Raw genomic sequence first — 14,548 nt, 5'->3', positions numbered from 1 at the left:
CCTGCGGAGTTCCCCAAGGTTCTGTCCTGCCTTCTACTTTCTTTAATATATGTAAAACCGCTGAAACACATTCATTTTTGTTGTTGTTGTTGCAATCAATCGCCCAGTACGCCAACAACAATGACATTTATCTTTTGCTGTTGTTTGTATTGTAAAAAACTCCCTTCCAAACTACCCTCCTCAATGTCAGGCAAATTTTACAAGGGAAACCCAGACAAGTCCAAGAATGCACATCTGATCACACCTGTCTATCGCAATTTCAGTCTGCTGACTTCTCCTCCATTTGCCTCTAAGGTTGAGCATGTGGCTGGGTCCCTAACTCTCAATATCCCCATCCCTCTATCAAACAATAAAACCACCTGGATCATCTCTCCTGGCACTGAAAAACTTGAAACCACTGCTTCAATCTAAAGATTTTCTCATGGACGTCCAAAGGCTAGTCACTGCACAGTTATGGATATCCATTCTGATAGGCTTTCACTAGTCCATCTGAGTTCTATCTATAGAGATTTAGATCTACTCCCAGGAATTAAGTTCAAGCTTTCCACAGAAACAGAGGCATGTGGAGTAAGGTGCATGCGGTCATGAGCACATAGACCCAAGAATATGAGAAGAGGCATAACAGGTACCAATGCGAAGACACAGGTACAGATGGAGGATCAGAACCAACAGAAAAAGTCAAATGTGCATGGACAGATGCAATTTGTCACACACAAACAATGCATGGACACATGAGCATCATGTTGAGGTGCAAGTCATAGTCTAAGTCAGGTCTAAGTCATAGGAGCATAGATACACGGGAAACAGCCTTTACAACATAAGCATTACAACGCATGCCATTACAAGGCATGTTGTTACACCACGAAAGGCTTGTTGCAGGGGGTAGAAGGTGTTGGAGTTAACTCCAACACCTTCCCTACTGTTGCACGCACTGGAGTTTGAATAGTTAATTATACTCTTCCAACTTCCAGCACACCCCGACAGCAAGTCAGGGTAAAGGTATGCGTTGAAATGGCATGCATTGTAACAGCATGCGTTGTAAAATTATATATTCATATAAACGGGTACACAGTAAACCCAAATTCATATATAGGGTAAAGACACACAAAGATACATATAGGCACAGATATAGATGAACAGGTAGTTAGGTGCAGGACCACAGGCATAGATACACAAAGTCACACTCCCAAACACCTGGTGTTTGGCATGCATTACTACATGCAAAGGCACTGGTTCCCCGATATAGATGATTTTACACAGAGACATCGCTCAACACACAGGCAGACAGAGACGCAGGTAGACCTGCAGAAGTCCTAACACAATCACATGGCCACTGGCAAAGCAACATGGGCACAAACAGACAGGAACGAGGAGCATGTGATACTTGAGCATAGATATGCAGGATCAAACTTCCCGCCATAGTCATATGGACACAAGCACTAACATGTGCCTAAATACAAAGAAACATGGTTAATAGGCACTTTAAAACAGAGACACAGGCAGTGGCCCACTGGGACCTAAGCAAGTACAATATTACACCCCTCCAGGGCCTTACACACTGGTATTGACTCACAGTGAAATATTTAAGTCAGTACAAGTATATGTTCAGGAACACACATGCACAGGTACAAACACCATTACAAAGATACATTGACATGTGAGTTTAGTGGAAGAAGCATACGTGACTGGCACACAGTATTGACAAAGTGGCAATAAAAAGTAAACACAGACATACATTCAAATGTGGGCAAATATTGATAACCAAAGATATACATGAACAAACACAAAATTATAGACACAGTTACAGCAAGTCACACCTATGAGAGCAACTCTTATCACCTGGAATTGAGCTTGCATGCACAGCAGGGATGTATAGTCATAAACTCATACATGTCCCAAACAATAGTGTAGCACAAGGCACAGTGAAATAGAAACAGAAGCACAGTCACAGAAACAGCCAAACATATCTAAACAGAAAGACACAAGCTCATGCACACATACAGAGATAAATAACAAATACACAAATCTGTACAGACACAATGCAGCAGGCATACCGGTACATGCATGGGTACAGATAAAGAAGCACAAGAAGAAAAGTGGAGGTAAAGCATACAGAAACCTTTACACAAAAATAGACATACAGGCATTTGCTCACAATTAACAACAATCCAGCACAAACATATGGGCACAGAGAGATGGGCATAGGACCAGATGCCTTGACACAGGGTCACAGACATATTGATGCTACCTTATCAGATAATGTTCACAGGATTGAAGGTGGTGTTAACCTCAGGTACATATAAGACACTGTGCCCCTCCAGATAACAGCTTGGTAGCAAGTAAATCAGCATTTCCAATTAAATAGTGGAAGGCATGAAGGTTTATTAAATGATTAAAGTGCAATACAGAATGCAAAAATATTAGTCAAAAAAATGCATGGTAAATCAATATAGGGAATTGGAATAAGGCTTACTCAAATGCAGAAAAGAGCCTGACCTGAAGTCAAGGGTCAAAGAAAGAATATTCTATATGGATCCCCTAGACTCAAAATTGGGAAGAAATGATGGCAACGAGCTTGACAGAAAGTGTGTCACCCTTGCGGGGGCGGTAGGGGTGAGGGAGGCGGGGGGGGGGGGGGTTAAATGCTGACTACGTTCAGGTGCTTCTTGATTTTTGAGAGATTAACCACCCATTGTCAACTTTTGTTCCATTACTCTTCCTCAAATATACGTGAATATTCGTTATTCAACTAACTTTTATTTTTACTGTTTGGATATTACATTATTCGTTCACTAACTATATATCACAAGTTTGGCGCTCATAGGTATATACACCCCTTGGACCTTCCCTAGTGTTGAAGTCAAAGACACTTCCTAGCGAGGGGACACCCAAGAATTGATCTCATATTGCACCTCAGATCATATTTTATGGTAATAGAGTTACAATTTAATGCTACCTCCGAATGTGCACCAGCATTATTGGAACTACCTCCCAATCTGCAGCAATATTATAAGAAGTGATTTTACCCCTGGAGTTGAGCAATAGTATTATAATCTGATTTTGCCTCCCAGTGTGCAGCAGTATTGTTAAATCTTGATGCTACCTCCCAATCTGCAGCAGTGTGGTTAGAACTTGATGTTAACCCTGGTGCAGAGCAATATTACCAGATTTTGCTGTTGGCTCCCAGTGTGCAGCATTATTATTAGAACTTGAGGCTACCTTCCTCTGTGCAGAAATATTATTAGAACGTGATGATACCTCACAGTGTGCTCTGTATCATTAGAACTTGAAGTAACCTCACAGGGCAGTTTAATCAGCACCTCTCCCTATACTTGGAAACCAACAACCTGCTCTATCCTAGCCAGTCCAGCGTTAGACCCAACTTCAGACAGAGATAGTGCTAATGGAGGTGACAGAATACATCAGAGGCACTCTGGAGGCCGGTGGGAAGGTAATGCTGATTATGTTAGAGCAGCCTTTGACACAGTAACCCACTCCAGGCCTTTAGTGCATCTCCAATCCATCGGAATAGTGTGTCAAACCTTTGACTGGCTTGCCTCCTTTCTAGATGGTAGAGGTCAGGAGGTTTAGATTCTTCCTTTCTCCTCAAAGCCTCGTGAGCTGACACTGGGGGTTCTCCAAGGTTTGGTCTTGAGCCCCACACTATTTAATGTGTATCTCACTCCCCTTGCCCAGATAGCAGAAGTTCTGGGGCTAAAGTTATATCATATGCTGATGATACTCAGCTGTTTTCTTTGTGAGGCAAGGGGGAAGAGATCGACAGCTACTCTATTAATGCCGGCCTGACAGTGGCATTTCACTGGTTGGCCCTACACCACCTAGGTGCAACGCAGACAAAACCAAAAATCTATTCTTCTGTACTGCTCCCTCAGAAATGTGGCAGCATTTTTTTGTCTGAAGATGCCCCCTTAGGCCCACAGGATGCGGGGGTACATTTGAAAACTTGGGGGTTAAATTTAAAAACGGTCTGACTTTCCAACCACAGATCATATCAGTGGTAGGCACATGTTTTGGACTACTGCGCTCACTAAAAAAGTTCTTGTACTTTCTCTCATTTAGGCAAGAAAAACAGTCACCCAGGCATTGATAACCTCAAGAATGGACTATGGGCATGCTCTCTATTCTGGACTTCCTGAATAACAAACTTCAGGTAGTCCAGAATGCAGCAGCTTGCATTCTCATGAATCTGCCATCAAGGACGCATGTGTCTCTGCACTTACACGCCCTCCACTGACTCCCAATAAGGATAAGAACAATGTTACAAGCATAAGTGTTGGTTCACAAGGCACTTTACCATACATGTTTGGGTTACCTTAGAACAAGACTCAGCTATGTTCCTTAAAGAAATATGCGATCCATTAATAACCTTCAAGTGCGGATCGACAGAATTTGCTCCTCTAGAGCTGGGGGAAATTTGGTATCCTTTCCAGGTCCAGCAGCATGGAAGAAGCTCCCGCAGGAGCTACGTGCACAGTGTGCTATCACAGTGTTCATAAAAAGGTTGAAAGCCTGGTTTTTATGGAGGAATAGATGAAATGACAGTACATTACACTGTAACCTTGAAACATACGCCTGGACACTCCCTTGAAGAACTGCGCACAGTAAAAGTTGCTTTTCATTTATTCAGTATGTAGCAATATATTTAGAACTTGAAGCTACCTCAAAATCTGCAGTAGTATTATTCGAACTTGATGTTAGGCCTGGTGTTGAACAATATTATTAGAAGTTGATGTTACCTCTCAGTCTGCAGCAATATTATTTCAACTTAATGTTATTTCCCAGTGCGCAACAGTATTATTAGAACCTGATGCTGTCTCTCAGTCTGCAACATTATTAATAGAACCTGATGCAGTCTCTCAGTCTGCAACAGTAATATTAGAACCTGATGCAGTCTCTCAGTCTACAACAGTATTATTAGAACCTGATGCAGTCTCTCAGTCTGCAACATTATTAATAGAACCTGATGCAGTCTCTCAGTCTGCAACAGTAATATTAGAACCTGATGCAGTCTCTCAGTCTACAACAGTATTATTAGAACCTGATGCAGTCTCTCAGTCTGCAACATTATTAATAGAACCTGATGCTGTCTCTCAGTATGCAACAGTATTATTAGAACCTGATGCAGTCTCTCAGTCTGCAACAGTATTATTAGAACCTGATGCAGTCTCTCAGTCTGCAACATAATTATTAGAACCTGATGCAGTCTCTGGGTCTGCAAATTTTAACAGGATGGGGGAGAGAGAGAGTCAGTGGATTCAGTCTCCCTAGTCATACGAATAAACAAAGTGGAATCCACTCAAAGTGATAGTGATCCCTAGAGTGATGGGGAACACACAGTGTTGTTTAAATGCCCCTCACACACCAACAGGCCCCTTGGTGTCATGCTTCATCGGAGCCGCGTTGAGGGAAGGCAGGCGATTAGCAGTTGCAGTAACCGTTTTCTGATTAGAAAGGAAGGATTCCCCAATATACGCTAAAGGCGTATGAAGTCCTGTATTTGGGAACTATAAGTTCTTACGCCAATTGGGCGCAACGACACTCACTAAACATTTAACATTGTGAGGAACATTACACATTGTGGTAATTTTTTATTTACACTTTTACATTTTACATGTGAGTAAGGGGAGGGTAAGTGCATTAACCCTTGTCCTGAAGAAGGGGGCTTTGACCTCCGAAACATGTTGACTTTTAAGATAGTGGTCTGATACCCTAATACGTATCTATCAAGACCATGCCCTGCACTTTTATTTTAATAATACCAGCCGGGGATTTAATAAAGTTTTTTTCTCCCACGTGCCAGGTATTTTTTAACCACTCACTTTTTCACCTCACCTCACTCACACTTTTGTAATAAACACACACCCCCACACATAGTTCACTTCAAGTGCTCCTGCGTATCCGCGAGTCGTAGCACGCCGCATCCCGTAGAGGGGTGCGAAGGCCCCGATGATGAAGCATGACACCAAGGGGCCTGTTGGTGTGTGAGGGGCATTTAAACAACACTGTGTGTTCCCCATCACTCTAGGGATCACTATCACTTTGAGTGGATTCCACTTTGTTTATTCGTCTCTGGGTCTGCAACATTATTAATAGAACCTGATGCAGTCTCTCAGTCTACAACAGTATTATTGGAACCTGATGCAGTCTCTCAGTCTGCAACAGTATCATTAGAACCTGATGCAGTCTCTCAGTCTACAACAGTATTATTGGAACCTGATGCAGTCTCTCAGTCTGCAACAGTATTCTTAGAACCTGATACAGTCTCTCAGTCTACAACAGTAGTATTAGAACCTGATGCAGTCTCTCAGTCTGCAACAGTATTATTAGAACCTGATGCAGTCTCTCAGTCTACAACAGTATTATTAGAACCTGATGCAGTCTCTCAGTCTGCAACATTATTATTAGAACCTGATGCAGTATCTCAGTCTGCAACATTATTAATAGAACCTGATGCAGTCTCTCAGTCTGCAACAGTATTATTAGAACCTGATGCAGTCTCTCAGTCTGCAACATTATTAATAGAACCTGATGCAGTCTCTCAGTCTGCAACAGTAATATTAGAACCTGATGCAGTCTCTCAGTCTGCAACAGTATTATTGGAACCTGATGCAGTCCCTCAGTCTACAACAGTATTATTAGAACCTGATGCAGTCTCTCAGTCTGCAACATTATTATTAGAACCTGATGCAGTATCTCAGTCTGCAACATTATTAATAGAACCTGATGCAGTCTCTCAGTCTACAACAGTATTATTGGAACCTGATGCAGTCTCTCAGTCTGCAACATAATTATTAGAACCTGATGCAGTATCTCAGTCTGCAACATTATTAATAGAACCTGATGCAGTCTCTCAGTCTGCAACATTATTATTAGAACCTGATGCAGTATCTCAGTCTGCAACATTATTAATAGAACCTGATGCAGTCTCTCAGTCTGCAACATTATTATTAGAACCTGATGCAGTATCTCAGTCTGCAACATTATTAATAGAACCTGATGCAGTCTCTCAGTCTACAACAGTATTATTGGAACCTGATGCAGTCTCTCAGTCTGCAACAGTATTATTAGAACCTGATTCAGTCTCTTAGTCTGCAACATAATTATTAGAACTTGATGCAGTCTCTCGGTCTGCATCAGTATCATTACAACCTGATGCAGTCTCTCGGTCTGCAACAGTATTATAAGAAACTGATGCTGTCTCTTAGTCTGCAACAGTATTATTAGAACCTGGCGCAGTCTCTCGGTCTGCAACAGTATTATAAGAACCTGATGCAGTCTTTCAGTCTACAACGGTATTATTGGAACCTGATGCAGTCTCTCAGTCTGCAACAGTATTATTAGAACCTGATGCTGCCTCTCAGTCTTTAACTGTCTTATTGGAACCTGATGCTGTCTTTCAGTCTGCAACAGTATTATTAGAACCTGATGCTGTCTCTCAGTCTGCAACAGTATTATTGGAACCTGATGCAGTCTCTCAGTCTGCAGCAGTATTATTAGAACCTGATGCTGTCTCTCAGTCTACAACAGTATTATTAGAACCTGATGCTGTCTCTCAGTCTGCAACAGTATTATTAGAACCTGATGCTGTCTCTCAGTCTGCAACAGTAATATTAGAACCTGATGCTGTCTTTCAGTCTTCGGCAGTGTTGCTAGAACTTGATGCTACTTCTCGGTCTGCAGAGGTTTTCTTTGAACCTGATGCTACCTCTGAATATGCACCTCTATTATTTGCAACTGATTCTGCTGCTCAGTGTGTAGCAGCAAACATATTAATACTTTTACTACCATGTAAAAAAAACCTTGTGGATCAGATTATAGATTCCCCTCCGTACCAGAAATCGGCCCAGAAGGTATCTCAGAGTGAGCTCTGAGATTAGGCTATGAGTTGGCTCAGTGAAGGAACTATAACAGGCTGGTCCGGGTCTTGAAAGACCCTTCTGCTATTGTCTGGACCAGATATCCAGGAGGAAATAATCAACAGATGAGAGGCGGTTGCTGTGGAAATGTGGGAGAGCTCAAGTGGGCCTTCTGCTTCCATTCCTCCTTCAGAGTGAAAACACCTGCTGATTCTGAGAATCCACAGATGTTAAGAAAAGATGGCAACTGCAGTAGCCTTTTTTTGGCCGCAGATATGCAAAGCATACTGTCAGGTGAGGGATGTCCGACCTTCTCGTTCAGCGAAGACACAGATTACTTGTCAAAGTAGATGGCAAGATTGGCGTTAGGTGTATCATTTAAAGACAGTCACCTCTGATATTTTTGTGGGATATGCGCTGAAAACAAATGGTTGGGAATTAATAAGTGTGGTGGTTTGAAGAAACGTAAGAATTAGTACAATCAATTAGTAAAATCAAGAAACTCCTTCCTTACCTACCACAGTCAGCTGGCAAAACACTCATCAGCACTTTAGTGTTTTCAAGAACGGATTATTGCAACTCTCTGCTTCTAAATGCTCAGGAAGGAGTTCTCAACAAACTCCAGACCGTGCAAAACGCGGCGGCCAGAACCTTACTTTCTATTTCCAAATTCACATCTGTTTCCCATCACATCAAAGAGCTCCATTGGCTCCCAATCAGGAGCCGAATAAAGTTTAAGGCTTTTTGTATAGCCTATAAGACCCTTAATAACTCAGGGCCTAAGTTCTTAAAAGAAGCTCTTCGACCATTGGAGCAACGCAGGACCCTTCGATCCTCCACAGCCTTCATGCTGTACGTCCCTCGGACAAAAAAGACCACTTGGGGAGACAGGTGCTTCACCACAGCCACTGCTAAATTGTGGAACACCCTCCCACTCCATATCAAAACCGCTCCTACGCTCCTTAAATTCCGAAAAAGCCTCAAGACATGGCTTTTCTCTTCTTCCTAACCCCCCCCGTCATATTGTAGGGAGTTCTGTGATCACCAGCGCCGAGACACCTGTATGGGTATTTGCGCGCTTTAAAAATAGCAAAAATAAAAATAAATAAATACTAAAATAGGGAGCATAGGAGAAAACACCCATGCTCAGTACGGAAAAACATCCACTGGAAAAGGAATGATGAGTGGGGAGCTTGTGGCCACCCTATATAGGGAGTTAAGGCTGACTGCTGTTTATGCACACTCATCTCTCATGAGCAACTATTGTGTATGGCTTTCATTGAAAGCTCTCAGAGTCACTAAAAATGTCCCTCGATCATGGACAGAGTGCTGCACTCATTTTGTTTGACCTCTCGGTGGCATTTGACACTGACCCCCACAAAATCCTTTTAAAAAGCCTATCTCACTGTGGGGTCAGGGGAGCGGCATTTGGTTAGCTGATCTTGTTCCTCTCTGAGCAAGAAAAAGCAATCAGGACAAAACCTCACTTTTCAAGGCCAAACTTCTCAAATGTGGGGCACCTAAGGGCTCTGTACTTAGCCCAACATTGTTTAATTTGTACATGTATCTAATGTCCTCCCTGATTGAGACATTCGGCATTACAGTGCTTTCACTTGCTTATGATACCCAGCTGGTCTCTCCCTACAAGGGCAACTCAGAATCCCGCAAAGTAACCTTCTCAAATTGCATCAGAGCAGTCTTAGGTTGGTTCAGAGAAAGCCAACTACAGTGCAACCCAGAAAAAACAGAAATCATATTGTTAGGACCTAACCTTAATCTGGGTTGGGATTGTGCCTGACCCAAAGATGGACCTCACACCCGCCCCTACACCCACCCTACCAGCTAGAAACCAGGGAGTCACCTTCGATGAATACCTATCTTTTAAGGCCTAGATCCACTCAGTTGTTACAAACTGTATGTGGATCCTCAAGACTCTCAGGAAATTCCTTCCCCTTCTTCTATGGGAGGCCTGCAAAACCGTAGTTCGAGCTACGATCCACTCTTGGCTGGACTACGTCAACGTACCTGTGTTTACCTGCATATTTAATCCAGCAACTACAAGTGGTCCGTAACACGGCAGCGCCTCCTCTTCAATATTCTAAAAGGTACCCCCACTTTACCCTACCTTACCAGACTGGCTCCCTGTCAATAAAAGCATCATCTTTAAACCACTCACTTTAGCACACAGGACCCTGTAGACCTCTGGTCCCAGTTATCTGAACAGTAGAATCACTGAGTACCAGCCGAGCAGGAATCTACGATCCAGTCAGGCCCACCTCATAGCAATTCCCCGTTTAAAAAAAATCTAGACGTGGGGGAACCTCCTTTTTAGTATGCATTGCCAAAATCTGGAACTTTTATTGAAAGCCATAGTAAAGAACAACCTATCTATTTGCTTTAATGGGGCAAGGAACGAGAGAGAGATAATCAGCGGATGGTATGTCTTTTAAGGGAACAGCATGCAGCTAAGTGAGCTAAGGCGACCTTGTTCATGGCTGTCTAGAACGCTACTCCTGCCTAGCTGAGCTGGGAGGGGTAGTAAGATTTGGTCGCTGTGTAGTTGAAAGTAACTATCAGCTTTCCTCAATGGGGTAACAAGGGGCCTTATTGACCATTCCATTCTCACTCTTGCGGTCTGTTTGATGTCACATGAGATTCTGCTGCCAAAAATATCACAATTATTACACCTGACGATCTATCGGTTTCTATATCTCTGCTGCATAAGCAATGTTCTAGTCCTACCTAGAAGCGAGGACACCAGAAGAGTCTGTAGGTGGGCACCTGGATGTACCAGTGCAGTACCAGCAGAAAAGAAAATATAGAGAAGGTATCCAAAGGTTTTAGCAGAGTCCATCCCTCCGTTGACCTCCTGGTTCAACACTAAATATGAAACGCAGGGAAAAGGCTACAGTAACCTCAGAAGCAGGGGATGAGAGATCAGAGAATGAAATAGTAAACAAGCCTTGGCATAAATAGCAAAACATTTAACAATCTCTCACCTTCTGTGACACACAAGGACTCTGAAGCAAACAAGCACACATTCTTAAAATTAAGGCAGTACAATTTGGGGCGAACTTTCTTTTTAAATGACGTCAGTAGTTCATCTCTTTTGAGCTTCCTGATACATCCTTTGATGAAGCCTAGGTAAAAAACAAGGAGACATTCTCTTTAGCGCTATACAATTGTGGCAAGGTCATTAGGCTCAGTTGACTTGTTATACATTTTGGTTCCTTGCAATCGAGCTTTTGGAGTAAAACTAGAGGATTTGGATTCATGTGGTTGAAATGGAAACAATGTACCCTAACAAAATAACCCGCCCATTGCTAGCAATGGCGAAACGAAATATCAGCATGATACTTTATTTAATTATAATTTCTGTTACTATTCTGTTCCAGATGCATGGCACTTAATTAATGTTCCTTCATCGAGATAATATAGCATTTTGCCCTGTCTGTTTTTGGGGAGGAGTAAGGACGCTGTGGTGATGGGTAGAGCTAGGAGGCCACAGGCCACATTGTGAATGTTTAGGAAATACCCTGTTTATGCAAGAGGGTTGTCTGTGAAACTCAGTTTTAATAATAGTGTTGCAGGAGGGATGTATGCAATACTCTTGTGGGAGGAGGAAGAAGGTGTGGTTTAGTTTGCTTACGTGTTAGTATTTCATTATGCATATATTACATTCTTACACTAAGCCAGAGCCAGCAGCTAACCTGGGCGTTGCCTTTGCCCCTCATCTAAAAACCAAGTTCCTAGAACTGCGTTTGGGGAAGTTGCCCTCCAACGCCGACCTTCCTAGCTGGAAGTTCCAAGGTTCAAAAGCATGCAGCCTATGTGGGTCATCGACACAGGACTTTAATAATCTAATAAGTATTTGCCCAGCTTTAGGCCACCATCGCCGTCACTTCTTGAGGAGACATTTTAATGAAAGAGGTATCCGCACCTGCAGATCTGCTTACTAAAAAGTCTGGACTCTGGACACAAAGGATCCACAACTAATCTGCCAACTGATAAAATGTTTTATTTGCCATAAGAAATTAACAACATTAACAACACAGTGGTACCGGACATAACGTGTTTAAGTCATCTCTCCCTGTCTTTTAACAGTTAAAACATTGTAAATAGCAAAAATGAATTCGATTTTAATGTATTGAACAAAGTGGTGGCGTTTTAGGTGTTTAAATGAACTTTTATTTATGAAACTGAGATATTCACAAGTGTATCATGTTTCTACAATATATCTTATGTACTGGAATTTTTTTTTCTTTTTTATTATCTGTACAATACACATTTCGAATACAAACCATTCCGTACAGACAAATTCCCAGTTTGTGGTCTATATTTTACAGTCTCCAAAGCATAAAAGAGTGTTAGCCCCAATGGCAATAAAATGTGTGCTCTACACAGAATATGCTGATCCTTTTTATCAAAACAGCAAGGGTTCATGTTCAGTCTGCTTATAAAACATATTTATTTTCTATGCCTTTCTGTTTTTTCTTTCCTTTTTAAAGTGTTCCGCTGCACAACCTGAATATTTCTGGAAAACCTGTTTGGCAGTTTTTTGGGGACACAGGGCAATGGCACAGTTTCCAGCAACAGGTAATAATTCAGTATGTACTGATAAAGTATATTGATTGTTTAAAATTGTTACAAAATAAACTTTCAATAGTGTATTCATCTGGAAAGAAATATACTGTGGCCCATATTTACATCTGCGCCACCCTGCCTTACTTCTGAAGCAAAGGAGAGTGTCATATTTACAAAAATATGACATATCCCTGAGGTCTCCCCAGCGCTGGCACAACATTGGATGCCAACGCGGCATTGTGGGGATGATGGTTTTGTGCAGGAAGGGACACCTTCCTGCACAAAACAATCACAAGAGGTGTTTTCCTCTTTTTATGTGTGCTACAGAATGCAGCATGCATAGGAAAAGGAAAAAACTAGGAAAAATAAAAGTATTTCTCCTTGTTGCGCCTCCTTACTTCTCCTCTGAGGAAGCGTCAGAATCTGACTCATTCCCAGGTTTCCAAAACGTTGTTAATCAGGTAATGCTGTAAAATCCATGGGTGTTACGTGGGAACACCCACTACAACCCCCATTGAACGCCCCCTTCACGCAAAGTGTTGCGTAAAAAGAGGCCATATTTACAAGTACATGAAAAGCCACTCTGGGTGGCTTCACGTGTCCCCGTATATATGTAGCACCACACAAAAAGTGACACACCTGCTGCACAAGGGGCTTGTGACTATGCTCCCATGTGTGTTATTTTAACAGATATCCTGTCTTCCTTTTTACAAGTGCCCTTGAACAAATGCACTTGTAAGAAGGCAGACAGGATATCCATCACGTTAGTTACAGAGTGGCCTGTCCACCAAACTCTTTCATTTCACGCTGTTTGGGAGAGGGGACAACTTCTCTCCTCCTAAGGCACTGTCATCCTTCCTTTGGAAGGCAACAAGACCATTGGAGCAAATGTGGCCAAATACCCACCTCCCACTTTCCTGATTTGTCAGTAAATAAGTATTGCATACTTACTTTTAGTATGGCCAGGCTCCCCTGTTCATCCTGTACTGCTCTTTCCACTTCCTCCTTTTATCCCTTCTTATTGTAACTGTTGGTATTGGCCCTTTTAGTGAGGTAACCTCCTTGGATTATTTGCTTTGTGTTCCTGAACCCGTTTTTATTGCCACTAGGACTTAATGCACTTTACCACTGCTAACCGGTGCTAAAGTGCTTGTGTTCTTTCCTTCAAGCATGGTAAAAATATACTACACTTAGTTGGCACATTTAATTTACTTGTAAGTCCCTAGTAAATGGTACTATCTGTACCTATGGCTTATAAATTAAATACTACAAGTGGGCTTGCAGTAATCTTTGTACCACCCATTGAAGTAGCACTGTAAAACATGTCTCAGGTCTGCCACTAAACCTAAAGTAATTTTGCACTATTGCTAGGCCTATCTCTCCCATTGACTTACACTGGATTACCTCTTTACATTCTAAGGGCCAGATGTAGGTCACCAAATACCGGAATCGGCCGTTACCGACCGGTATTTGGGTTTTGACATGTAGGTGGCCTTAATTTTACCGATTCGGTAAATTTACTGATTCAGTAAAATACCGAATCGGTAAATCCGAATGTAGGTGGCACTTCAAACAGTGCCACAGGCCATTACCGATTCATTATTTACCACCAAATACTATTTGGTGGTAAATAACGAATACCTGTGTACATGCACATCTGTGCATGTACACCTGTGCCATGTGACACACATACATGCCCTTAGGGCATGTATGTGTGCCACATGGCACACAAGCCAAAAACAGGGGTGCAACAGGGTGTCAAAGTGACACCCTGTTCCCCTTGACAATTCTGTATGTTTGACATTGATTCCCATGGGACTCAAGGCCCATAGGAATCCATGCCAATTACCGAATCGGTAAATACCGATTCGCTAATTACAGAATCCTACCGATTCGGTAAAAAATACCGAATTTTTAGCTACATCTCATTTACCGAATCTAGAATACCGAATCGGTAAAATTCGGTATTTTAGAGTTGGTAAATGAGGATTACCTACATCGGGCTCCTGAAGTGCTAACTTTGGATTTGGAGCAGGTAGAGATGTGTTGTTTAAACTCAAATGAATTAGAATTTACAATCCTCTCTA

At 42.2% G+C, this 14,548-nt stretch overlaps 1 protein-coding gene across 3 annotated transcripts in view; it reads left to right on the top strand.

Moving 5' to 3' along the window:
• The window catches only part of LOC147712984 (uncharacterized), a 373,114-nt gene that overhangs the window by 262,468 nt on the left and 96,098 nt on the right, over nt 1-14,548 (top strand). For all 3 annotated transcript variants that reach the window (XR_015296034.1, XR_015296033.1, XM_086923605.1), the window contains exon 8: nt 12,386-12,473. Coding sequence is in view for 1 of the 3 variants with exons in the window: in XM_086923605.1 (XP_086779731.1) it covers nt 12,386-12,473 (88 nt within the window). In the remaining 2 variants the exon portion in view is untranslated. The remainder of the gene's footprint in view (nt 1-12,385; nt 12,474-14,548) is intronic.

Source organism: Lissotriton vulgaris, chromosome 5 (genome assembly GCF_964263255.1).
Source record: "Lissotriton vulgaris chromosome 5, aLisVul1.2, whole genome shotgun sequence".
NCBI lineage: Eukaryota > Metazoa > Chordata > Amphibia > Caudata > Salamandridae > Lissotriton > Lissotriton vulgaris.
Note: the sequence above shows the minus strand (reverse complement) of the source record. Positions and strands in the feature narration are given on the sequence as shown.